The 27,191-nt window shown below is 50.5% G+C and overlaps 1 protein-coding gene across 3 annotated transcripts in view; it reads right to left on the bottom strand.

Annotated features, from left to right (window-relative positions):
* GPD2 (glycerol-3-phosphate dehydrogenase 2) overlaps positions 1-27,191 on the bottom strand; it is a 77,468-nt gene that overhangs the window by 41,696 nt on the left and 8,581 nt on the right. The window contains exons 1-6 of one of the 3 annotated variants that reach the window (XM_068166795.1): positions 24,412-24,530; positions 18,999-19,108; positions 12,549-12,720; positions 7,766-7,890; positions 5,668-5,765; positions 3,624-3,787 (exon numbers count right to left, since the gene is read on the bottom strand). In XM_068166795.1, coding sequence (XP_068022896.1) covers positions 3,624-3,787; positions 5,668-5,765; positions 7,766-7,890; positions 12,549-12,720; positions 18,999-19,100 — 661 coding nt within the window. In that variant the 5' untranslated portion in view covers positions 19,101-19,108; positions 24,412-24,530. Of the gene's footprint in view, positions 1-3,623; positions 3,788-5,667; positions 5,766-7,765; positions 7,891-12,548; positions 12,721-18,998; positions 19,109-24,411; positions 24,531-27,191 lie in introns of those variants that run through there. The other 2 variants (XM_068166794.1, XM_068166796.1) reach the window with 2 other exon arrangements.

Here is a 27,191-nt window from a genome sequence, read left to right as displayed (position 1 = left end):
CAGTTGGATCCCTGCTTTCATGGTTTTTTCACAGAATTAGAGACTAAGGTTGGAAAAGACCTTTAAGAGCATGGAGCCCAACCCTGGTTTTTCTTGGTTTTGACATATATTTTCTAGATCTTTCTTCTAATAGCCCATCTAAACCTCAACAGCTCAAGCCCAAGATGTGCTCCTGGACAGTGGTGACAGCTGCTTGGTGCCATGAGAGGATTTCATAGATACATAGAATGGCTTGGGTTGGAAGAGGCCTTGGAGGCCATCTGGTTCCAACCTCCCTACCATGGACAGGGACACCTTCCACTAGACCAGGTTGCCCAGGGCTCTTAATGATAGATAATTGGAGGTCCCTTCCAGTCCAAACCATTCTAGTCTAGTCTAGTCTATCCTATTATATTACAAGATATAATTGGATATTCTATTCTTTCTATTCTATTCTATTCTATTCTATTCTATTCTATTCTATTCTATTCTATTCTATTCTATTCTATTCTATTCTATTCTATTCTATTCTATTCAATTCTCTCTGTTCCATTCTATCCTCTCTGTTCCATTCTGTCCTCTCTGCTCATTCTACCCTCTCTGTTCCATTCTATCCTCTCTGTTCCATTCTGTCCTCTGTTCCATTCTATCCTCTTTGTTCCATGCTGTCCTCTCTGTTCCATTCTATCCTCTTTGTTCCATTCTATCCTCTTTATTCCATACTGTCCTCTCTGTTCCATTCTATCCTCTCTGTCCATTCTATCCTCTGTTCCATTCTGTTCTCTCTGTTCCATTCTGTTCTCTCTGTTCCATTCCATCCTCTATGTTCTTCTATTCTCTCTGTTCCATTCTGTTCTCTCTGTTCCATTCTCTCTATTCCATTCTGTTCTCTCTATTCCATTCTGTCCTCACTGTTCCATTCTCTCTATTCCATTCTATTCCATTCCATTCTATTTTATCCTATTCTATTCTATCTTATTCTGTCCTATTCTATTACATTCTAAGACAACATAAGATATCATTGGGTGCTATATTCCATATATCATTATTAATGAGATCTAAAAATGGAGATGAATTCTTCCATTTAAAATGCTTTAAAACCCTTCTGCCCACGATCCTGAGAGCTCAGCCCAGCTCCTCCACCCCACTGCCTCTCCTCCACTTTTCCTTCAGCTACTTAAGTCGAAGTGACAGATCACTGCTCAGATAGCAGCCACGTTCTTCTCCCAAAATGTTGCCTTTTTTTTTTTGTTTTGCTATTCAGGAGGATCCTAATGGCAAGGAAATGCTAAATGAAGTCTGACATCTACCCCTAAGAAACAAACTTGTGAGTTGTAGCTTCAAAGCAAACCTTGAATAAATAGGACACGTTGTGTACACCCAGGCTAACATCCAACATATGCTGCAGCTTCCCGACGCTGAGACAGAGCAAGAATAGCCTCTGGGAAAGCTCTTGATGTGCTCTTGCTGGTGCTTCCAACATTTATAATGGGCCTGGTTTGCCTTTTTTTTTTTCTTTTTATTCCCCCTGTACAAACAATTTACAAAATGTAATTAAGATGAGCACAGCAACGGTTCAGAACACAACACGGCCATGAATAATGGATGGTTTGACACGCCGCCGCTTTGAGCCAGCGGTACCAAACGCAACAAGCCGCCTTCCTGATGGCTCCAAGGCTGAAGGAGAGGGCTACCACCCAGCCAGAACTGGGCAGGAGGCTCTCCTAGAATTGTGGAATGGGTTGGATTGGAAAGGAACTCAAAAATGCATAGAATCACAGAACGGGGATTGGCTTCCAAGCGACCTCGAAAGATTCATAGAATGGGTTGGTAGGGCCTCAAAAGATTCAGAGAATGGGTCAGTTTGGGTTGGTAGGACCCCAAAAGATTCAGAGAATGGGTCAGTTTGGGTTGGTAGGACCTCCAAGACTCATAGAATGGGTCAGTTTGGGTTGGTAGGACCTCAAAGACTCATAGAATGGGTCAGCTTAGGTTGGTAGGATCTCAAAGATTCAGAAAATCATAGAATGGATTGGGTTGGAAAGGACCTCAAAAGATTCAGAGAATGGGTTGGTAGGACCTCAAAAGATTCAGAGAATGGGTCAGTTTGGGTTGGTAGGACCTCAAAGATTCAGAAAATCATAGAATGGATTGGGTTGGAAGGCACCTCAAAGATTCATAGAATGGGTTGGCTTGGAAGGGACCTCAAAGATTCACAGGATTATAGAATGGGTTTAGGATGGAAGTGACCTCAAAGATTCATAGAATGGATTGGGTTGGAAGGCACCTCAAAGATTCACAGGATCATAGAATGGGTTTGGGTTGGAAGGCACCTCAAAGATTCATAGAATGGGTCAGTTAGGGTTGGTAGGACCTCAAAGATTCCTAGAATGGGTTGGTTCAGGTTGGAAGGTACTTCAAAGATTCACTGAATGGGTTGGGTTAGAAGAGACCTCAAAGATCAATTAGTTCCAACTCTCCTGCCATGGGCAGGGACACCTTCCACCAGACCTTTTGGGGTTTTTTACCCTCCACTGAAATATCTTCAGTAGTTCCCTGTCTCTCTTGAACTGAGAAGCCTAGAAATAGACACAGCACTCCAAAGGTGGCCTCACTGGAGCAGAGTAGAAGGGGAGGAGCCCCTCGACCTGCTGGCCACATGACATCTTTGTAGCCTCAACTTGACACTCTCCAGTGTCTCTCTTGAACTGAGAGAGCTCAAAACTGGACTCAGGACTGCAGCTGTGGTCTCACTGGAGCAGAGATACCTCAGATGAAGTTTTCTGTCTGAGAAGTGGAGAGCAAAGCCAGGCAGAGCTGAAAAGTTGTGAACAGAACATTTTCACATCTCACTATACCAACCAGCCATAAAAACTCATTTATTCTCTCCTACATCCAGTAAGTTACTGGTATGGCAGGGAGATTGAGTAGATGATCTCTAAGGTCCCTTCCAACCTAAGAAAAAACATTTCTCTACTAAATTAATGCTTGAGAGGCAAGATCATAGAATCCTGTCATGGTTTGGGTTGAAGGGACCTTCAAGATCATTTAGTTCCAACCCCCTGTCATGGGCAGGGATACCTTCCACTAGCCCAGGGTGCTCAAGGCCTCATCCAACCTGGCCTTGAGCACCTCCAGGGAGAGGGCATCCACAACATCCCTGAGCAACCAGCTCCAGTGTCTCCCCACCCTCACTGGAAAGAATTTCTTCCTAATCTTCAGTCTAAATGTCCCAGGAGAGATTCATAGGATCATAGAATGGGTTTGGCTTGGAAGGCACCTCAAAGATTCATAGAGTGGGTTGGGTTGGGTTGGAAGAGACCTCAAATATCATTTAGACCTTCAAGATCACCTAGTTCCAACCCCCTGTCACAGGTAGGGACACTCTCCACTAGCCCAGGTTGCTCAAGGCCTCATCCAGCCTGGCCTTGAGCACCTCCAGGGAGGAGGCATCCACAGCCTCCCTGGGCAACCTGTTTCCAGTGTTTCACCACCCTCACTGGAAAGAATTTCTTTCCAGCAAGATGAACACTTCAAGCTGCTTCCTTTCCCTTTTGAAAGCCAATGTACACCATCTCCAGTTGGGTTTCTCCACCCAAGAACAGACCACAAAGAAATAATGAAAGCAGAGAGAGGCAACCTACCATCGTAGTAGACAATGGCTCCAACCAGATCATCTTTGCGTAGCATTGGGAAGAGCTCCAAGGCTCTGGACTTGCTGAGCACATAACTGCTTTTCAGGCACTGGCTTCCTGCCACCAGGTCATAGAGTTTTATTCCAAACCAGTAGTAGGGCAGCTGCCACCATCTGCAAGAGGGGGGAAAAAAATTCAACAGGAGATTGAATTACAACTTGAGACGTTTCAAGTTGCATCAGGAACAGTGTGGCCAGCAGGAGCAGGGAGGTCATTCTGTCCTGTACTCAGCACTGGTTAGGGCACATCTTGAGTCCTGTGTCCAGTTCTGGGCCCCTCAGGTTAGGAAAGATGTTGAGCTGCTGGAAGGTGTCCAGAGAAGGGCAACAAAGCTGGGGAGGGGTTTGGAGCACAGCCCTGTGAGGAGAGGCTGAGGGAGCTGGGGTTGCTTAGCCTGGAGAAGAGGAGGCTCAGGGGAGACCTTCTTGCTCACTCCAACTCCCTGAAGGGAGGTTGTAGCCAGGTGGTGGTTGGTCTCTTCTGCCAGGCAGCCAGCACCAGAACAAGAGGACACAGTCTCAAGCTGCACCAGGGGAAGTTTAGGTTGGATGTTAGGAAGAAATTCTTCCCAGCAAGAGAGATTGGCCATTGGAATGTGCTGCCCGGGGAGGTGGTGGAGTCACCCTCACTGGAGGTGTTTAGGAAGGGCCTGGCTGAGGCACTTGGTGCCATGGTTTAGTTGATTAGATGGTGTTGGGTGATAGGTTGGACTCAATGATCTTGAAAGTCTTTCCCAACCTGGTTAATTCTATTCTATTCTATTCTATTCTATTCTATTCTATTCTATTCTATTCTATTCTATTCTATTCTATTCTATTCTATTCTATTCTATTCTATTCTATTCTATTCCATTCCATTCCATTCCATTCCATTCCATTCCATTCCATTCCATTCTTTTCTAAATGGCCTCTAGAGGCAGCTGTGGTGAACTAGAAGGTGGAAAGGACCACAGAATGGTGTGGGGCACCAATTGTACCACCAGACAAGTCCATGGCCTCACAAGATAGTGTAAATTATGTAGGATTTGTGATGTGCACTGCTGTTTGCAACCAGTCTGCTCACTGCAGTCAGCCAAACAGAGTCAAGGCTTCAATTATTGTGGATGAGGATCCTAAGTTGGCTTTTTTTTTCACTTCAGTGCAAGGTGAGATATTAAAGTTCTGTGATAAGGGAAGAACCAGGCTGTGTGTGAACTGAAAGGGTTTCCCAAAGGCACACCTTGGCTGATGCCTCCTGCACCAGCAGGCCCAATGCATGCAGCTGGGTACTGACCTATGTGAGCTCCAGCCATCAGAAGTCCCTTCTGCTAGGACAGAAATAAATCCATACATTACAGAGTCACAGAATCATCTAGGCTGGAAAAGACCTTCAAGGTCAACCCTTCCCTAACTCTACCAAGGCTGGTGCTAACCCCTCAGCACCACATCTCTGCCTCTTTGAAACATCTCCAGGCACTGGGATTCATCTACCTCCCTGGGGTGCCTGTTCTGGTCTTTGAGAATCCTTTTGGTGAAGAAGTTTCTTCTAATATCCAATCTAAACCTTAAAAGCTCAAGTCCAAGATGTGCTCCTGGACAGTGGTGACAGCTGCTTGGTGCCATGAGAAGATTTCATAGATTCACAGACTGGTTTGGGTTGGAAGGGACTTTCAAGATCATCTAGTTCCAACCCCTTGTCAAGGGCACAGACACCTTCCACCAGCCCAGGTTGCTCAAAGCCTCATCCAACCTGGCCTTGAACACCTCCAGGGAGGGGGCATCCACAACCTCCCTGGGCAACCTGTTCCAGTGTCTCTCCACCCTCACTAGAAAGAATTTCTTCCTAATCTCCAGCCTAAACCTGCTCTCCTCAAGCTTCTACAGCACAGCAACAGCTCACCTGCTGAAGGAGAAAGCCTATGGCAGGTTTAAAGACATGCTTGAGGAGAGGCTCCTCCAGGGAACCAGCTTGTTTGTCAAAATCAGTGATAAGGGGGAGACAGAGCAGAGCTTACTTGTACACAGGGAGCATTATTGGCAGAGGAGCTGAGAGGTGAGGAGCAATTTCCAGCAGGTTTGCACGCTCCTCCAGGGCTTCTTTCACCATCCTGTACTGAGAAACAAAAGTGCAGAGTCAGTCCCTGTCCATTCTGTGTCCACATGCAGCATTCTCTTCCAACCTGGTCCATTCCATTCCATTCCATTCCATTCCATTCCATTCCATTCCATTCCATTCCATTCCATTCCATCCTATCCTATCCTATCCAACAAGACACTTGATCAAAGGAAATATCCTGCAGAATTTCCCCTGTTCTGTCCAAGACACATTGAGCTCTGCTGAAAAGTTCAGAGCTGAAGGAAATTATTTCCCCCCCCTCTCCTAGATTTTGGTTTCACTTCATTTTTCACCTCACTTGAACCATTTTCTGTGAGAACACAAAGCACAATGAGCCACCTGACTCCCAACCATGGGCAGGAGGCACTTGAGGAGGGTCAGAAGCCACCCCAGGGTGGAGTTTCTGTGCTGATTCTCACAGTCAAATCCCATCTTAACTGCAAGTAGTAAAAGCAGAATTGTTTTTCTCCTAATTAATCAATTGGGATCGATATGTAGTGGTAGGATGAGAGGGAATGGGTTGAAACTGGAGGAGAGGAGACTGAGACTGGAGATTAGGAAGAAATTCTTTCCAGTGAGGGTGGAGAGACACTGGAACAGGTTGCCCAGGGAGGTTGTGGATGCCCCCTCCGTGGAGGTGTTCAAGGTTGGATGAGGCCTTGAGCAACCTGGGCTAGTGGAAAATGTCCCTGCCCATGGCAGGGGATTGGAACTGGATGATCTTGAAGGTGCCTTCCAACCCAAACCATTCCATGATTCCATGAACAGGCAGCTGCTCTTCTACAGCTTGATAACTGCATGTTTCATCTGCTGTTCCCTAAGCAGTCACTACTTTTGCAGCAGCATTACAGCAACTGAGACACAGAATCACAGACTGGTTTTGGTTGGAAGGGACCTTAACCATCATCCACTTCCAAACTCCATGCCATGGGCAGGGACACTTTCCACTAGCCCAGGTTGCTCAAGGCCTTATCCAACCTGATCTTGAAGACCTCCATGGAGGGGGCATCCACAACCTCCCTGGGCAACCTGTTCCAGTGTCTCACCACCCTCACTGGAAAGAGTTTCTTCCTCATTTCCAGTCTAAATCTCTCCTCTTCCAGGTCAAAGCCATTGCCTCTTGTCCTAGCAGTACAAGCCCTTGTCAAAAGCCCCTCCTCAGCTTTCTTGTAGCCCTCTTCAGGTACTGGACATCTTTTAAGTCAGAACACAAATCCATATCTCATAAGAAGAATATCAATTTCCACCCACACAAGGAGACACACAACCATTTCTATCTAACCACTCCAGGACCCTATTTTGTCTCCCCATTCCAGAGTGGATAACCTCTCACTGCCCCAAATCCTGATCCTGACAGGCAGGATGCTCTTTTCATTCTGAACCCAGCCCTGCTTCTGCTTTCTTTCCCTCAAATAAACACAGCCCCCAAGTTATGGCCATGGAAGGTGAGGAAAAGGAAGCACCACCCAGCTCCTAAGTTGGGAAGCTCAGGTGGAGAAGAGAAGGCTCTGAGGTGACCTCATTGTGGCCTTCCAGTATCTGAAGGGGGCTACAGGAAGGCTGGGGAGGGACTGCTCAGGATCTCAGGGAGTGATGGGACTAGGGGGAATGGAATGAAGCTGGAGGTGGGGAGATTCAGGCTAGATGTGAGGAGGAAGTTCTTCCCCATGAGAGTGGTGAAGCCCTGGAATGGGTTGTCCAGGGAGGTGGTTGGGGCCCTGTCCCTGGAGGTGTTTAAGCCCAGGCTGGATGAGGCTCTGAGCAACCTGATGTAGTGTGGGGTGTCCCTGCCCATGGCAGGGGGGTTGGAACTAGATGATCCTTGTGGTCCCTTCCAACCCTGACTGATACTATGATACTACGACACTTCCTAGGTATATTTACTGTGGAACACAACAGCCAAGCACTGCAAAAAGCAGAAGGAGCCCTGGCTGTGACTGGGACAGGGGGAAGTGTCTACCAGCAATTTCTGCTTAACAGCCAGCATAAACAATTACCTGCTCAAGATCCAAGTTCATGATGGCCTTCTGAAGATACCTCACTCCACCATGGATCAATTTAGTACTCCTGCTGCTGGTCCCTGATGAGAAATCATCTCTTTCTAGAAGGGCTGTTTTCAGTCCTGTGTTACCAGAAAACCAAATTAACTTCTTAAATTACACAATTTGTATGTAATTCATTAAAGGCACTTCTCTAGGGTAGAGACAATCACAAGAAAAATTACTCTGTACATGGAGAAATTGGTATTCAAAGTGTGCTGCAGTGTCTATATTGTAATGACAAATTTTAGCCTCCTTCCTGAGGGAAAAGTCAAAGCAGAACTTCAGCAGCAGCACATTAAAAGCTGGATATTCCACACTGGAAAGGCATTAAGTACATTGCAGGGGCCACGCTCCCTCCAGCAAATTACACCTCAGGAAGACAAGATTTTCATCAATATTTTTAACTCTTTGCAGCTGAGAGCTCTAACCTGTCACACACACACACCCCACAGGCATGCAGCTGCAACCCTTGGCTGCTCATAGGCTGCTCAAGAGGGGCCCAAAGCTACAGGAGATCCAGGCATGGGTGTGCCCAGGGAGCCAAAGAACGTGATGGACAAACACAAAATGTTAATGGTGAGATATGGCTGCAGAATGTGGCCTGAAATTGCACCAAGGGAGGTTTAGGTTGGACACAAGGAATGGTTTCTTTCTTGCAAGAGTGGTCAGGCATTGGAACAGGCTGCCGAGGGAAGTGGTGGAGTCACCATCCCGAGAAGTGCTCAAGAAACGTGTGGCCATGGCACTTTGGGCCATGGTTTGATGGCCATGGTGGTGGTGGGTTGATGGTTGGACTGGATGATCTTAGAGGGCTTTTCCAACCCACACAATTCTAAACATGATCATTCAAAAGCACACAGAGGTGCTCCTGACACAGGCAGGTGCACAGGGTCTGCAGATGGTCACCCAAATCCACCCCACCTAGTGCTTTATAACCAAGTGGTTATAAAACCAAACATTTCATTACTTGTTCTCTCAACACTTGGGAGTGTGGCAGGCTGGGAGAGCTGGGCTTGTTCAGCCAGGAGAAGAGAAGGCTCCAAGGAGACCTTCTGGTGGCCTTTCAGTGTTTAAAGGGGCTAGGCAGAAAGCTGGGGACAGACTTTTGAGCAGGGCCTGTTGTGACAGGACAAGGGGTGATGGTTGAGCTAAAAGAGAGAGATTCAGACTGGAGAGAAGAGAGAAATGTTTGATGATGATGATGATGCTGGTGAGACCTTGGCCCAGGGTGCCCAGGGAGATGGCTGATGCCCCACACCTTCAACTGTTCCAGGTCAGGTTGTTTGGGGCTCTGAACAACCTGCTCCAGTTGCAGATGTCCCTGCTGACTGCATGGGGGTGGACAAGATGGCCTTTAAAGGTCCCTTCCATGATTCTATGAACTCAGTCACCCTGAAGGCCAGGAAAAAGCTTTCCATGGGTGAAGCACACCGCTGCTTCATGTGGGAATGGGTAGGAACCCCTTCACCCCATTGCTGCTGGCACAAGGGCCATGCTGGCATCTCCTCTGTGAAAGAGGCTGCCAGCAGGTGGTGTGATGGAAGAGCTGCAGGAAACAGATGATTAACAGATTCATAGAATGGTTTGGATTGGATGGGACCTTAGAGATCACCTTGTCCCAACCCTCCTGCCAGGGGCAGGAACACCTTCCACTAGACCAGGCTGCTCAAGGCCTCATCCAACCTGGCCTTGAACACCTCTAGAAAGGGGGCAACACAATGATGAACACTTAAGGAGGAGAGCATCATATTCATTAGGGGTTGCCCCCAGGGTCTTTCCTTCACCCCCTGGGAGGGATGTTTCAGGTTACTGGATGGGGAACAGACATTCTAACATCTACTGGTCTCCCCAAAACTTTGTTCAAAGAATCCCACCTTGGTAGGGGCTGCAAGGGACCTCTGGAGATCATCGAGCCCAGCACCCCTGCCAAGGCAGCTTCACCTAGAGGAGGTCACACAGGGACACATCCAGGTGGGTTTTGAATGACTCCTGAGGTGGAGACTCCACCACCTCAAAAAATACAAATCTATTACTGGTAATTTCCAAAGACCAGAGCCATTTATTTTGGTCCAGTGTTACTGAAGATGAATGGATAGCATCAGAAATGATTTGGTGCAGACATACCAACCACAAGAACAGCAGAATTTGTTGTGAAGTGAACAGAAGGAAAGAGCAAGTCCCATCAATAAACAACACCAACACACTCATTAACCAAACACAACCCATTAACCAAAAGCTTTGGAGTATTTTCCACTTCAGAACACCACTGATGTCACCAGAGTAGAAAAGGATCATAGTATCATAGAATCAGTCAGGGTTGGAAGGGACCACAAGGATCAGCTAGTTCCAATCCCCCTGCCATGGGCAGGGACACCCCACACTAGATCAGGTTGCTCAGAGCCTCATCCAGCCTGGGCTTAAACACCTCCAGGGACAGGGCCTCAACCACCTCCCTGGACAACCCATTCCAGGGCTTCGCCACTCTCATGGGGAAGAACTTCCTCCTCACATCTAGCCTGAATCTCCCCACCTCCAGCTTCATTCCATTCCCCCTAGTCCTATCACTACCTGAGATCCTGAGCAGTCCCTCCCCAGCCTTCCTGTAGGCCCCCTTCAGATCCTGGAAGGCCACAATTAGGTCACCTCAGAGCCTTCTCTTCTGCAGACTGAACAGCCCCAACTCCTTCAGTCTGTCCTCACAGGAGAGATGCTCCAGCCCTCTGCTCATCCTTGTGGCCCTTCTCTGGGCACCTTCCAGCACCTCCAGATCCCTCCTGTGATAGGGGCTCCAGAACTGGAGGCAGTACTCCAGGTGGGGTCTCACCAGGGCTGAGTAGAGGGGGAGGATCACCTCCCTTGCCCTGCTGGCCACACTTCTCCTGATGCAGCCCAGGATCTGATTGGCTTTGCAGGCTGCAAGTGCACATTGAGAGCTCCTGTTGAGCTTTTTGTCCACCAGCACCCCCAAGTCTCTCTCCTCAGGGCTGCTTTCCAGCCAGTCCCTGCCCAGCCTGGATTTGTGCCTGGGATTGCCTCGACCCAGCTGCAGGACCCTGCACTTGCTCTTGTTGAACCTCCTGAGGTTGGCTTGTGCCCACCTCTCCAGCCTGTCAAGGTCCCTCTGGATGGCCTCCCTTCCCTCCAGCCTGTCTGCTGCACCACACAGCTTGGTGTCATCAGCAAACTTGCTGAGGGTGCACTCAGTGCCACTGTCCATGGCACCCACAGAGATGTTGAACAAGACAGGTCCCAGGACTGATCCCTGAGGGACTCTGCTTGTCCCTGGCCTCCACTGGGACATGGAGCCATTGACAGCCACTCTTTGGGTGCAGCCATCAAGCCAGTTCCTTATCCATCTAGTGGCCACCCATCAAACCCATGTGTCACCAGCTTGGAGACCAGGCTGTGGTGTGGGACAGTGTCGAAGGCTTTGCTGTGGATAACCACAGATGACCTACAACAATTTCTGGAGGCTTTACAGCTGCATTTTCATAGAGCCACAGAATTACCTGCATTCAAAAAAAGCCCTCTAGGATCATAGAGCCCAACCATCAACCCAACACCACCATGGCCACTGAACCATGTCTCCAAGTGCCATGGCCACATGTTTCTTGAACATCCTCAGGGATGTTCACTCCACCACCTCCCTGGGCAGCCTGTTCCAGTGTTCCACCACCCTCACAGTAAAGAACTTGTTCCTAACATCCAATCTAAATCTGCTCTTTTCTAGTTTGAAGCCACTGCCCTTCACCCTATCCCTGCAGGCCTTTGTAAACACACTGTTTTTCTTGTAGGCCCCTTTCGGGTGCTGGAAGGCATCAGCATGAACATCCTGCTTTTCCACTCCCTGGACAGTGTCTTTACATGACTGACCAACTTGGGCAACATGTGGGTGTCTGCTGGGCAACAACCAATCATCACCACTCACATTCTCATCCTCCTGCAACAGGCATGGAGAAAGCACTCACTGGAACTTGTTTTACCTTGAGCTTTCCCTAAGTCCACATCAATCCAGCTGCTTCCAGGAGGTTCTTAACCCACTTACACCACTAATCCCCCAGAAATGGCAGCAAGAACCTTCAGACTGAAAATCCAAACAGACTCCAAACCTACAACACACTAAGCAGCCACAATGCATTATTAGAAGGAGCTGCAAATCATAGAATCACAGAATTGTTTGGGTTGGAAAGGACCTTTAAGATCATTGAGTCCAACCATCAACTCTACACCACAATGGCCATTAAACCACATCCCAGAGTGCCATGTCCACATATTTCTTGAGATCTCTCCTGATCTCAGAAGAAAGACAAGCTGGAGAGCCATGGTGTCTCATCTAGGTTTCATGCTTGGTCCCTTCAACACAGTTGTTGAAGTGCTGGGCAAGTCTTGTCTTCACTTTCCTGCAGCTGTTCTCCTGCACAAGCCAGTGAAGGGGGACCGTAGGTAAATAAGGACCAAGAAAGGAGCAACAGAGACTGAGAAGTCCATCCAAGAGCATCCAGGAATAAAAGGTTTGTATTAGACAACCACACACAAGCACATGGCCTACAAAGCCTCTGATGAAACACCACCATGCAAGGAAAGGTTCTTCAAGTTCCTTTCAGCTTCCAAGAGAAGAGAAAGTTGGATAACCAGGACTCAGTAGAACCCCTTTCTCCACCTTTGAAGCCAACCTGAGCAATTCATTCCAAACCAGGTCAGCCAGGAATGAGAACCCAATCAAACTTCCAAGCCTTACCTCTAGTGACAGCATCTAAAGCACAGCCACATCCTGTGGCTCCTCCACCTATAATGAGGACATCGAATTCACTCGTGGTCTTCAGAGTCTGGATCTGCTCTTCTCTTGTGGGGAAATGGTCCTTTAAGGGGACTGGCACAGCTTCTGCAGCTTGCACCTGCACAAAGTGACCCTGCAAAGATGAGAAACACCACAGGAGGACCTGGATTTATCACATTGATTATTGCACTGTACTCTTAATATCTTTACTGATGATCTGGAGGAGGGGACAAGAGGGCACCCTCAGTAAGTTTATAGAGTGTTGGTCTGTTTGAGGGTAGGAGGCTCTAGAGAGGGACCTGGCCAGGCTGGATCAATGTGCCAAGGACAATGGGATAAGGGCCAACAGGACCAAGTGCTGGGTGCTGCACTTGGGTCACAACAACCTCAGGAACACTCCAGGCTTGGGGTGGAGTGGCCGGAAACTGCCCAGCAGAAAAGGACCTGGGGCTGACAATGGCTGAAGATGAGATCCATTCCAGACCCCCCTGGTGAGATTCTGTGAATCCCTTGTTGGACACTTGAGGGTCACCTGTCCTGGCTGCTCCTCCCCACAGCTGCCACCTCTGCCTTGCTGATCCCCCCAAGCTGTGACACAAGCTGTGGCAGTGCCCTTGGTGTGCAGAGGAGCGAGTCTCAGGCAGAGCCTTTCTGCAGGCAGCCCTTGGCAGGAACTCTCCCATCAGCTTCTGCCTGCTAGAAGCAGCTCCTGGCTGTGCCACCCTGCTCTGAACTTCATCAAGTGCCTCACTGAGTGGAGATGGAGCTGGGAAGTCCCAGCCCTGACCAGAACTGGTCCTGCTCTGGCTCACACCAGGACACTCCAGTTACAGCACCACCACTGATGTGTATAGAATCAGTTGAGGTTGGAAGAGACATTTGAGATCAAGTCCAACCACTCATGCAGAGCTCACAATCCCACCACTACTGCCAAACCACCCCCACTAAACCACATCCCTCAGCACCACATCCATGTTTCTTGAACACCTCCAGGGATGGTGGCTCCACCACCTCCCTGGGCAGCCTGTTCCAGTGCCTGAGAAACCCTTTCTGGGAAGACATTTTTCCTACTGTCCAACCTGAACCCCTCCTGGCACAACTTGAGCCCAGTGCTGTGGTTTCTGCTGGGGTTGTCTCCAGTCGCTCAGGCAGGGCCTTGCTCACCTCCAGGCATGTGAGCAGCCCCATTAAGCACTTTGACAAACTGTGGCCCAGGCTTAGCCACTGACTACAAATGCAGAGCAACGAAAGGTCTCCTAATTAGCAGCTTGTTTGAAGCCACCACGGCCCTCAAACAGAGAGGCAGACGCTGCCAGCCCCGCAGCTCAGGGAGCTCCGAGGCACACAGACAGTGGAGAGGTTGAGTTGAAGTGAAGCAGAGAGGTGAATCCTGATGAGCCTCCCAGTTTCAGCCTCCCCTCGCTCCCTGGTGTTTGCACACCAGCGTGAGGCACTTGGCAAAGATCACAAGGTGAGGTACAGAGCTGTGGCACTGCAAAAGTTCAGCTTCCACTTTATTCTTCTGACCAGAGGGATTTAGCACATCTGAGTGCAGGGTTCTACACACTGGCCACAACAACCCCAGGCAGCGCTACAGGCTGGGGGCAGAGTGGCTGGGGAGTGGCCAGGCAGAGGGGGACCTGGGGGTACTGGGTGATAGTAGGCTGAACATGAGCCAGCAGTGTGCCCAGGTGGCCAAGAAGTCAAATGGCATCCTGGCCTGCATCAGGAACAGTGTGGCCAGCAGGAGCAGGGAAGTCATTGTGCCCTGGACTCAACACTGGTTAGGCCACACCTTGAGTCCTGTGTCCAGTTCTGGGCCCCTCAGTTTAGGAAAGATGTTGAGTTGCTGGAAGGTGTCCAGAGAAGGGCAACAAAGCTGGGGAGGGGTTTGGAGCACAGCCCTGTGAGGAGAGGCTGAGGGAGCTGGGGCTGCTTAGCTTGGAGAAGAGAAGGCTCAGGAGAGACCTTCTTGCTCTCTACAACTCCCTGCAGGGAGGCTGTAGCCAGGTGGGGGTTGGTCTCTCCTCCCAGGCACCCAGCACCAGAACAAGAGGACACAGTCTCAAGCTGTGCCAGGGGAGGTTTAGGCTGGATGTTAGGAAGTTCTTCCCAGCAAGAGTGATTGGCCATTGGAATGTGCTGCCCAGGGAGGTGGTGGAGTCACCATCCCTGGAGGTGTTTAGGAAGAGCCTGGCTGAGGCACTTGGTGCCATGGTTTAGTTGATTAGATGGTGTTGGGTGGTAGGTTGATCGATCTCAATGATCTCAAAGGTCTTTCCAACCTGGTCTGGTCTATTCTATTCTATTCTATCCTATTCTATTCTATTCTATTCTATTCCATTCCATTCCATTCCATTCCATTCCATTCCACTCCATTCCACTCCACTCCACTCCATTCTGTTCTAATGCATCTGCACATTGTCCCTTCTTGCCCTGCTCTCTCCCCAGCCTATTCCTTTCCAGCAGCACGAAAATGTTGTACATCCCCCAAGGTATGGTAGAAATTTTTCTGCCCCTTCAGCATCACAGAATCACAGAATATCTTTGGCTGGAAGAGACCATCAAGATCATCTAGTTCAAGCTGGTACACTGATGGTGCTTGAGACCCACGACTTCACAGAATGGTTTGGGTTGGAAGGAACCTTCCAGATCATCTAGTTCCAACCCCCTGCCTTGGGCAGGGACACCTCCCACGAGACCAAGTTGCTGAAGGCCCTATTTGACCTGCCCTTGAACACCTCCAGGGACAGAGCATCCACAACCTCCTTGGGCAACCTGTCCCAGTGTCTCAGCATCCTCAAGGGAAAGGATTTCATCCTCATCTCTAATCTCAATCCAGCTTCTTCCAGTTTGAAGCCATCACCCCTCATCCTGTCACTGTAAGCCCCTGTCAAAAGTCCCTCCCCAGCTCTCCTGTAGCGCCCTTCAAATTCTGGAAGGCTGTTCTAAGGTCTCCCTAGAACCTTCTCTTCTCCAGGCTGAACAACCCCAACTCTCTCAGCCTGTCTTTATAGGAGAGGGAGCTCCAGCCTCAGATCATGTTTGCAGCCTCTCCTGGAGGAACAACTTCAGGAATAACTTCATTCTGTAACTGCAGAAGAACCAAGGTGTACCAGCACTGCCTGGAGTTGACTGCAGTTCATCACTTAAAGTACAACAAATGGTGTAAAGAGGACAAAAAGAAATGGCCTCAAGTCGTGTCAGGGGAGGTTCAAGTTGGACAGTAGGAAAAATTTCTCCCCAGAAAGGATTCTCAGGCACTGGAACAGGCTGCCCAGGGAGGTGGTGGAGTCCCCATCCCTGGAGGCGTTCAAGAAACCTGTGGCCATGGCACTTTGGGACATGGATTAGTGGCCATGGGGGTGTTGGGTTGATGGTTGTACTCAGTGATCTTGGAGGGCTTTTCCAACCCAAACAATTCTCTGACTCTGTGAGGGAGCACAGCCCCAAGCTGATAGCCACAGGCACAGCAAGAGGACCTGGCTGAGCGCGGCGGCACCCACCAGGAACTGATGGAGACATGATCCATCTTGCTGTCAATTAGCTGTGAGGGAGAAGAAAAGCTGCATGCAGGGATCCCATCTGCACCACCCTGATTAGTTTGGCATGACCAAGTGTGTTTACTGCAACCAGCAATTGCTGTTTATATCTACAGCTCCTCAGGCAAGAGTTCCTTGAATGGGTTTGATTGCACTCATAGCGAGAAGAAAATTCAGCCTGGCAGTTGGAACTCAATCACGGACTCACAAAGTGATCTAGGAATCCATAAGTAACATTCCTGTTCATGTGCTAATGTAAAGCTCCAGGTAGGCTGGAGAAATCAAATTCATCATCCTGAGCCATGGAGAAAGAGGAAGTCATAAAAAAAGCCCCAGCGCAGGCCCTGATCATAGAATCACAGAACTGCTTCAGCTGGAAAAGCCCTCTAAGACCACAGAGCCCAGACACCAACCCAACACCACCATGCCCTGTTATCAGGGCTGTGATCAGTGCTGCAGAGGCAGGTTGGAGGTCTGGAGCTTCTTTAATCTAAGGGTGACAGAGCACTGGAGCAGGCTGCCCAGAGAGGTGCTGGAATCTCCATCTCTCGTGTGCTCCTGTGTGACCTTCTCTAGATGAACCTGCCTCGGCAGGGGGGCTGGATTTGATTGTCTCCAGAGGTCACTTTCAATCCCTAGCCTTCTGTGACTCAATGATTTTCCCTGGGGTCAAGGCTGGGTCCTAATCTCCCAGATACTGGATGACCTAATTGTGGCCTTCCAGTATCTGAAGGGGGCCTACAGGAAGGCTGGGGAGGGACTTCTCAGGATCTCAGGGAGTGATAGGACTAGGGGGAATGGAATGAAGCTGGAGGTGGGGAGATTCAGGTTAGATGTGAGGAGGAAGTTCTTCACCCTGAGAGTGGTGAAACCCTGGAATGGGTTGTCCAGGGAGGTGGTCGAGGCCCCGTCCCTGGAGGTGTTTAAGCCCAGGCTGGATGAGACTCTGGGCAGCCTGATCTAGTGTGGGGTGTCCCTGCCCATGGCAGGGGGGTTGGAACTAGGTGATCCTTGTGGTCCCTTCCAACCCTGAATGATACTATGAACCTAGACCGCCCCTGGCACAATTTCAGGGGACATTCCCCTGTCCTTCAATCACCTGATACTAGGGAGAAGAGACCAACTCCCAACGTGGCTCTAACCTCCTTCCGGGGAGCTGCAGAGAGCAATGAGGTCTCCCCTCAGCCTCCTTTTCTCCAGACTAAACACCCCCAGTTCCCTCAGCTGCCTCTCACCAACCTTGTTCTCCAGACCCTTCACCAGCTTTGTTGCCCTTCTCTGGACATGTTCCAGCCCCTCCATGTCCTTCTTGGAGTCAGGGGCCCAAAACTGGCCCTCACTTGAAGCTGTGGCTTCACCAGCGCCCAGTACAAAAGCATTATCACTGCCCTACTCCTGCTGGCCACACTATTGCTGATCCAGGCCAGGATGTTGGTGGCCTTCTTGGCCACCTGGGCACATACTGCCTCATGTTCAGTTTCTGTCAACCAGCACTCCCAGGTCCTTTTCTGCTGGGCAGTTTCCAGCCACTCCGCCCCAAGCCTGGAGCCTTCATTAGGGCTGTTGTGACCCAAGTACAGGATCCAGCACTTGGTCTTGTTAATCCTCATCCCCTTGGCCTTGGCCCACTGATCCAGCCTGTCCAGATCCCTCTGCAGAGCCTTGCTACCCTTCAGCAGATCACAGAATCACAGAACATTAGGGGTTGGAAGGGACCTTGAAAGATCATCCAGTCCAAGCCCCCTGCTAGACCAGGATCACCTAGAGTAGGTCACACAGGAATGCATCGAGGCAGGTTTTGAATGTCTCAGAGAAGGAGACTCCACAACCTCTCTGGGCAGCCTGTTCCAGTGTTTTTCCACCTTCCCAGTGAAAGTTTTTCCTTATGTTCTCGTGGAACCTCCTCTGCTCTAGCTTGCACCTACTGCCCCTTGTCCTGCCACTGGGCATCTCTGAACAGAGCCTGGCTCCATCCTCCTTCTCCCAGGCAACCAGCACCAGAACAAGAGGACACAGTATCAAGCTGCACCAAGGGAGGTTTAGGCTGGATGTTAGGAAGAAGTTCTTCATAGAAAGAGTGATTGGACATTGGAATGTGCTGCCCAGGGAGGTGGTGGAAGCACCATCACTGGAGGTGTTTAGGAAGAGACTGGATGGGGTACTTGGTGCCATGGCTTAGTTGATGAGATGGTGTTGGGTGATAGGTTGGACTTGATGATCTCAAAGGTCTCTTCCAACCTGGTTAATTCAATTCAATTCAATTCAATTCAATTCAATTCAATTCAATTCAATTCAATTCAATTCAACTCAATTCAATTCAATTCAAGTCAATTCAATTAAACTCTATTCTATTCTACTCCTATTCTATTCTATTCTATTCTATTCCATTCTATTCTATTCTATTCTATTCTATTCTATTCTATTCTATTCTATTCTATTCTATTCCATTCCATTCCATTCCATTCCATTCCACTCCACTCCATTCCATTCCATTCTACTCTATTCCATTCTATTCTATTCTATTCTGCTCTACTCTATTCTATTCTACTCTATTCTATTCAATTTCTGACACTCACCCCTCACATATAAACATTACTGTGGTCACCTCCTGGTCTCCTCTTCTCAACACTCCCACCCAGTTCAGTCTCACCTACAACCTAGTACACAAAGGTCTACGTGAAAACTGCTTCCTGAGAATCACCCACCGGTTGCAGACCCCCAGCGGTGAACCATCCTCCAGCTTAGCACCCACCAAAAGGAGCTGACAGGGAGGCTCTTGGCACTCTGTCCCCAAAGCAGAGGAGCCTGAGAGCCGCTCCAGCAGCTGGGGAGGTTTCAGATGTGCTCAGACACCATCGCCAGTACTTACGTGTTGGTTTCTATACTGAGCGAACTGCGAGAGGCCAAAAACCGTTGCCATGGCGCCGCCGCCAATCAGAGCCGCTCCTTTCACCGCCTTCTGAAATGCCATCTTGGGAGCTGCAAGGGAAGGCAGAGGGAAACGAATCCTTTGGGGAGGAACCCTTGGGAGGAGCCCCTGGCAGGGTGAAACCCGCGGCGGCAATGTGTTAATTAGTGATCTTCGGGGAGGGGAAGGGCAGTCGCAGAGCCACAGAAGCATCCAGGTTGGCAAAGACCCTCAGGATCACCAGGCCCAACCCAGAAACCCTACTCTGAAGGTGACCCACGGGCCTAGGGTGACAGGAGGAAGGGCAATGGCTTTGGGCTGGAAGAGGGGAAGGTTGAGACTGAAGATTAGAAAGAAATTCTTTCCAGTGAGGGTGGGGAGATGCTGGAACAGGTTGCCCAGGGAGGTTGTGGATGCCCTCTCCCTGGCCAGGCTGGATGGGGCCTTGAGCAACTTGGTCTAGTGGAAGGTGTCCCTGCTCATGGCAATGGGGTTGGAATTAGCTTCGCAGTTACATAGAGTGGTTCAGCTTGGAAGGGACCTTACACATCATCCAGTTCCAAACCCCCTTTCAGGCAGGGACACCTTCCACTAGACCAAGCTGCTCAAGGCCCCATCCAGCCTGGCCTTGAATACCTCCAGGGAGAGGGCATCCACAACCACCCTGGGCAACATGTCCCAGCATCTCCCCACCCTCACTGGAAGGAATTTCTTCCTAATCTTCAGTCTCAATCTCCCCTCTTCCAGCCCAAAGCCGTTGCCCTTCCTCCTGTCACTTCAGGCCCGTGGATGACCTTCAGCTGCACCCTTATCCCAGCAAACTTTCCCCCATCACATTTACCTAGCAGCACCCCATGCTGCTTTCCAGCCAGGAATTGCGATGCCTGCGCCCTCTGCTCACCAGCAGAGCCTGTCCTACCTGGAAATGGCGACAAACCCAGGGACTGCTAAGCAGGAAGCAGGTCCTCCAGGGAGAAGCAGTAGAAGAGAGTGTGGACAAGAAGAAGTAGCTGGGAATAAGGGCAAAACTTGATCATCTGGCAAGGGATGGATTCAAACCAGCCCTATGTGGGTCAGAGAAACTCTTCAAAGCCCCAGTGTTCAGCCACTGAATGAAGGACTTGCATGGAGCTGACCTGCATCTTAAGCAGGCACAGCCCCATCCAGCTTCCCCCCAGCGGCTCACACCACGTTAGAAACAGCACAACATCACTTGGAGGATGTCCATCAGAACTCCAACCCTCTGCTCGTGAAGATGTGATTGCCCTAGACCCAGACTCACCCTGCAACCTCCCCACGAGGATTTAGCAGGGTTCAGGCTCACAGCAGAAGCAGGAGATGTGTCACAGCCCCGTGCCAACACTGGAATGCCAGCCGACTCCCAGCGTGGCCAGAGTGGCACTGGGCCAGCAGCAGGGAGCTGTGGTGGCTGCCCACTGCAAGAGGCCTTGGCAGCCTCACAGAATCACCAAGGTTGGAAGAGACCTCAAAGATCATCAAGTCCAACCCATCACCACAGACCTCATGACTAAACCATGATACCAAGTGTCACGTCCAATCCCCACTCTGCCTCATGCAGAGCCTGGGCAGGGGGCTCAGTCCTTGCACTGGGTACTCAAGGAGGCCCTACTGCCCCATTGCTCCAAGAAGGACATTGAGTGGCTGAACATGAGCCAGCATGTGCCCAGATGGCCAAGAATGCCACCAGCACCCTGGCTTGGATCAGCAATAATTTGACCAGCAGGTCTAGAGCTGATACCATCCCCTTCTACCAGGCACTGGTGAGGCCCCACCTCACATCCTGGGTTCAGTTTTGGGCCTTTCACTTCAAAAAGGACATTGAGGAGCTGGAGCAAGTCCTGAGGAGTGCAAGGGAGCTGGTGAAGGGTCTGGAGAACAGGTCTGGTGAGGAGCAGCTGAGGGAACTGGGGTTGATCAGCAAAATAAAAGAAGAAAGACAACCAGCACCAGTTCAGAGGCCATCTGCAGCCCCAGGAAGCACTTGGTGATGGTGAATACACACACATCACCCCAGCACTCTGGACTCCAGTCTTCCACCATAGGATTCCCTCAAGCTGTGACAATAACAGCCCATCTGAGACTGCAGGCTGGTGGCACTCTAGAAGTGATTTCACACACCTGATGCATCAGCAGAGTCACCTCATGGAAGAGCAGGCTGCAAGTGACTCTTCTGGGGACATAAGATGCTCAAGAAGCCATGGGAGTTGAAACAGTACAAATTAGCATCTCCCAGCATGCCAGCTGACATGCCTGCTGAGAACCTGGTGTTCAAGTGTGTCCCTTCCATGCTTCACAGAATGCATTGGGTTGGAAGGGACCCTCAAAGGTCATCTTGCCTAAGCCCCCTGCAGTCAGCAGGGGCATCTTCAATTAGAACAGGTTGCTTAGGGCACCATCAAGTTTGAGCTTCAGTGTCTCCAGGGATGGGGTCTCAACCACATCCAAGTTCAGGGAGAAAGGGTGAGGTCCAAAGCACAAACCCCTGCACAGAATCATGGAATCATTCAGGTTGGAAAAGACCTTTGGTATCATCAAGTCAAATCATTAACCCAGCACTGCCAGGTCACCATGAAACCATACTGTGCTCCAACAGGCCCATGCCCCTCTTGTGCTCCTTGTCTCAAATCTTTAACTAGGGAGCCCATAACTGAACCCAGTACTCCAAATATGGCCTCATTAGGGCAGAGAAGAGGCAGAGGGGGAACCTCCCTTGACCTGCTGGCCACACTCTTCTCGATGCAATCCAGGATGTCATTGGCCTTTCTTGGCCACAAGAGCACATTGCTGGCTCCTGTAGTCCACCAGCACTCCCAGGTCTTTTTCTCCAGAGCTGCTCTCCAACAGAGCACTGGATCAGGCTCCCCAGAGAGGATGTGGAGTCTCCTTCTCTGGAGACTTTCCAGCCCCATCTGGATGTGTTCCTGTGCAATCTGTGCTGGATTCTACGGTCCTGCTCTGGCAGGGGGGTTGGACTCAATGGTCTTTGGAGGTCCCTTCCAATCCCTAACATCCTGTGATCAGTCTGTGCTGATCCATGGGGTTGTTCGTCCCCAGATGCATGACTCTACACTTGCCCTTCTTGAATTTCATTGGATTGCTTCCACCCAGCTCTCTAGCCTGTCCAGGCCACACTGGGTGGCAGCACAACCTTCTGGGCTATCCCAGTTTGACATCATAGATTCACAGAAAGGTTTGGGCTGGGAGGGACCTTAAGGTTCATCTAGTTCCAACCATGGACAGGGACACCTTGCACTAGACCAGGCTGTTCAAGGCCCCAGGCACCCCTCTTGGAGCCAGTTTAAAGGTGATTTAAACCAGGTGTCGTGGCAAGCTGGCTGGTTTCTGACTGCATCCCTTCTCATGCTGCTTGCTGTCATGATCTGCACTGAAATAAAACTGGGTTTCCATCCCAAGCTATTGATCTCAGCTTGGAAACAACTCAAGCTCTGCTCCCTGCTTGCAAAAGATGAGGGGGTTTCAAGCCATGCTTTGTCTCTGTGTATGCAGCACAGCCTTGGGTGTCCCCTCCTGGCCTTCATTCCTTCCCCTTCCATCTCCTGTGCCCTGCTTCATCCTGCCTGCTGCTACCAGCAGACCTTCTGGGGATCACCTTGAGGGAAAGCCCCACAAGTGGATGTCCAGAGAGCCTCTTGTTCCTCCTGAGCTCTGTGCACACTGAGGTGGTGTTTAAGTTGTCCTGCTGCCTCGAGGAGACCTTGCTGTGTGCCACTTCCCACATGGAATGTGGTTTCTTTGCCAAGATACCTGAAAGGACCTACAGGAGAGCTGGGGAGGGACTTTTTACAAGGGCTTGTAGTGCCAGCACAAGGGGCAATGGCTTTAAGCTGGAAGAAGGGAGATTTAGGCTACACATTAGGAAGAAATTCTTCACAGTGAGGGTGAAACAGGTTGCCCAGGGAGGTTATGGATGTCCCATCCCTGGAGGTGTTCAAGGCCAGGCTGGAGTGGCCTTGGGCACACTGGGCTAGTGGAAGGTGACCCTGCCCATGGCCTGGGGTTGGAAGTGGATGATCTTTAAGGTTCCTTCCAACCCAAACCATTCAATGGTTCTATGAATGCTGTGCCACCTGACACTGGCAATCCACACATTGTCTTTAGTTTCAATCCAGGCCATCAGTAGCATTCTTTGGACCCATGGTCTCCATTCCAGGGTGGCCTGAAGGCCCTTGCAGGCTCTGGAATGAGCTCCAACAGGAGCAAGGAGCTCTTGACTGGCACAGGAGGAGCCTGTGGCATGCAGAAAGGAGTGGGTGTTGTACACAGTGTGATTTAGTGGAAGTTGTCCCTGCCCATGGCAGGGAGGTTGGGACTAGGTGATCTTTAAGGTCCCTTCTAACCCAAACCATTGCAAGATTCTATGAATCTGTTAAACAAGCTACAAGGGACCCTCCCTAGTAAACCAGCTGAGGATCTGGAAATGTCCACAGGAACACAGGCTCAAAGTTTCAGCTTTTTATGAAAGAGTCCCTGGTAAGAAGAAAGAGGCTTTAATCTTGGAAGGAGACACAAAAGGGCAGCCTACATGAAATGGAAACTGCTCAGCAGCTTCACGTTCCTACTTTTGGTTTCCAGGCGCTGAAGCAGCTCCCAGAAGCTGTCGTCACTGCAGGAACCCCTCCCTCCTGCACTGCATTTCCTCACCCCCATCTCAGCCATGGGATCAGCCAGCCACAGAATTGTTTCAGCTGCAAAAGCTGTCCAACATCATAGAGGCCATCTGTCATCCTAACACCACCATGGCCACAAAACCACGTCACCAAGTGCCGTGTCCGCAGGCTTCTTGAACATCTCCACAGAGGGTGGCTGCACCACCTCCCTGAGCTGCCTGTTCCGGGGCTTGACAACCCTTTGGGGGAAGGAATTGTTCCTCATGGCCAACCTAAACCTCCCCCAGGGCAACTTAAGGCTGTTTCTTCTCATCCTATCACTTGTTCCTTGGGAGAAGAGACCATCCCCCACCTCACTCCAATCTCCTTTCAGGGAGACCCTGAAGGTCTCTCTCCTCAGCCTCCTCTTCTCCAGACTAAACAACCCCAGTTCCCTCAGCTGCTCCTCACCAGATCTGTTCTCCAGACCTTTCACCAGCTTTGCTGCCCCTCTTCCTGCAAAGACACATGAAAGACACTTTCTTAGGAACCTCTCACTCCAGAGCCCCCACTGTTGACCAGTGGCACTGCCCCAGAGAGCTCACTGGGTGAACCTCAAAGCTACCAGCCCACGGACCCCCCGCAGCATGCTCCAAGCTGCTCCAGCTGCTTGTGAAACGCAAGATCCTCCTGCTTGGCTGTCAGCCCCGTGTCTATAAACCCCAAAGCATACAAAGGCAACTTACATCCTGCTTTCTAAAGTGACTTCCAACACCTCTCTTCAGTAGGTGCTCCTCTTCAGGAGCACCTGCCAGCCCACAGCTCTCCTTCAGCTGACAGAAAGCCTCTGAGCGACTTCCTGATTTCCCCAAATGCCCAACTCAGGTAGATGCAAGGCTGTGGGCTGGATCTTCCCTGGAGTTGTGCAACCTGCTACCACCCAAGGAGGCCAGGAGAGGGAGAAGGAAGTGCTGGAACCACCAGCATTTCTCCACTCAACTGCTTCCTAATTATCACAGCATCACAGGATGCCAGGTTGGAAGGGATACAAGAAGGATCATCTGGTCCAACCTTTCTAGACGATAGTGTGGTTGAAATGAGGAGGCCCAGCACCCTGTTAAACGAAATCTCAAACCCTGACCAGTGGAGGGGAATCCACTGCTTTCCTTGGGAGATGATTCCAGTGTCCCACTGTTCTCATGGGGGAACATTTTCTCCTGGAGTCCAAAATGAAGGTGTGGGGCTGGGTCCTAGCTGAGCATGGTCAGAGTTGGGGGAAAGAATGAAAGGAAGGAGGAAAGAGGGAAGGAAGGGGAATGGTTCATGGAGTCATAGAATGGTATGAGTTAGAAGAGACCCTTAAGACCATCTAGAATGGAATGGAATGGAATGGAATGGAATAGAATAGACCAGGTTAGAAGAGACCTTCAAGATCATTGTGTCCAACCCATCAAACCAATCCAACCCACCTAAACAACTAACCCATGGCACCAAGCACCCCAGCAAGTCTCCTCCTGAACACCTCCAATGATGGTGACTCCACCACCTCCCTGGGCAGCACATTCCAATGGCCAATCACTCTCTCTGTATAGAACTTCTTCCTAACATCCAACCTAAACCTCCCCTGGTGCAGCCTGAGACTGTGTCCTCTTGTTCTGGTGCTGGTTGCCTGGGAGAAGAGACCAACCTCTGCCTTTCTACAACCTCCCTTCAGGTAGTTGTAGAGAGCAAGAAGGTCTCCCCTGAGCCTCCTCTTCTCCAGGCTAAGCAACCCCAGCTCCCTCAGCCTCTCCTCACAGGGCTTGTGTTCCAAGCCCCTCACCAACTTCGTTGCCCTTCTCCAGACTTGTTCCAGCAAGTCAACCTCCTTCCTAAACTGAGGGGCCCAGAACTGGACACAGGACTCAAGGTGTGGCCTAACCAGTGCAGTGTACAGGGGCAGAATCTAGCTCCAACCGCCACTGCCATGGGCAGGGACACCTTCCACCAGCCCAGGTTGCTCAAGATCTCAACCAACCTGGCCTTGAACACCTCCAGGGAGGCAACATCCACAACCTCCCTGAGCAACCTGTTCCAGAGTCTCGCCACCCTCACTGCAAAGAACTTCTTCCTGATTTCCAGTCTAACCCTGCCCTCCTCAAGCTTCGCTCCAGGGTGGCACGTTCAGACACAGACCCACGAGCTGCAGAGCAAGGGAAGATGCCTGCTGGAGTGGAAGGGAAGAGCCAGATGGAGCCAAGCGGAGTAGCTGGGCGCGAGGAGCGTGTGACGCCCTGCACGCTGCCATCAGACGCGGCGCAGGAGACGCAGAACCTGCGAGATGAGGAGAAGCAAACCCAATCTGTTGTGCTGTGTGTGTGTCTGTGTGCTCTGCGAGGCCATCACCATGGAATCTGGGCGCCTCCCATTCCAGCTGACACCAACACAGCTAATGGAGTGACTCACCCCACGGCAGGCTCAAAAATAGAAGGCTTCCCATCGCCAGCCCTGGGGTTTGCGTAGCTTGCCACGGGCACAGCAGCACCCTCTGATTCCATCTGTCTCAAAGCCTTCCCAGAGCTTCCCAGGTGAGTTTTGGGTGATGAGAGCCCCAGACTGATGCTCCTCCAGGCTGAGCTGAGAGTCCTGCACTGCCTTTGCTTCTCCAAAGAGCTGAAGTCATCTCTCCTCAGTTCCCTCTCATTCAGCTTTTGGTCACAAAGTCACAGAATGGTAGAGGTTGGAAGGGACCTCTGGAGATAATTAGAATCATTGAATTGTTAGGGTTGGAAAGGATCTCAAGGATCATCTAGTTCCAACCCTCCTGCCATGGGCAGGGAATCCTCACACTACAGCAGGTTGCCCAGAGCCACATCCAGCCTGGCGCCTTCAAAACCTCCAGGGATGAGACTTCCACCAGCTCCCTGGGCAACCTGTGCCAGTCTCTCACCACCCTCATGGGGAAGAAATTCTTCCTCACATCCAATCTCAATCTACCCATTGCTAGTTTTCACCCCAGTCCTATCACTCCCTGACACCCTAAAAAGTCCCTCCCCAGCATTCTTGTAGCCCCCTTCAGATACTGGAAGGTCACAATAAGGTCTCCTCAGAGCCTTCTCTTCTCCAGACTGAACAACCCCAACTCCCTCAGTTCTACCTCTCTACCAGACCACAATCACCTAAAGCAGGTCACACAGGAATACATCCAGGGGGATCTTGAAAGTCTCCAGAGATAGAGATTCCTCCACTTCTCTGGGCAGCCTGCTCCAGGGCTTCAGTACCTTCACACTGAAGAAGATTCTCCTCACCTTCACATGGAATCTCCTGGGTTCCAGTTTGTGCCCATTGCCCCTTGACCTGCCACTGGGCACTACTGACAAGAGCCTGGCCCCAGCCTCTTGCCCCCCATGCTTTATCTCTTGCTGAGCATTGAGAAGCTCCCCATCAGCCTCCTCTTCTCCAAACTAAACAGCCCCAGGTCTCAGCCTTTCCTCATGTGCAAGATGTTCCAATCCCCTCAGCATCTCAGTGGCCCTATGCTGGATTC

Source organism: Melanerpes formicivorus, unplaced genomic scaffold, assembly GCF_026170545.1.
Source record: "Melanerpes formicivorus ecotype bairdi unplaced genomic scaffold, bMelFor1.0.p_v2 SCAF_106, whole genome shotgun sequence".
In the NCBI taxonomy this organism is placed as follows: domain Eukaryota; kingdom Metazoa; phylum Chordata; class Aves; order Piciformes; family Picidae; genus Melanerpes; species Melanerpes formicivorus.
This window is presented reverse-complemented; position numbering and strand designations above follow the sequence as displayed.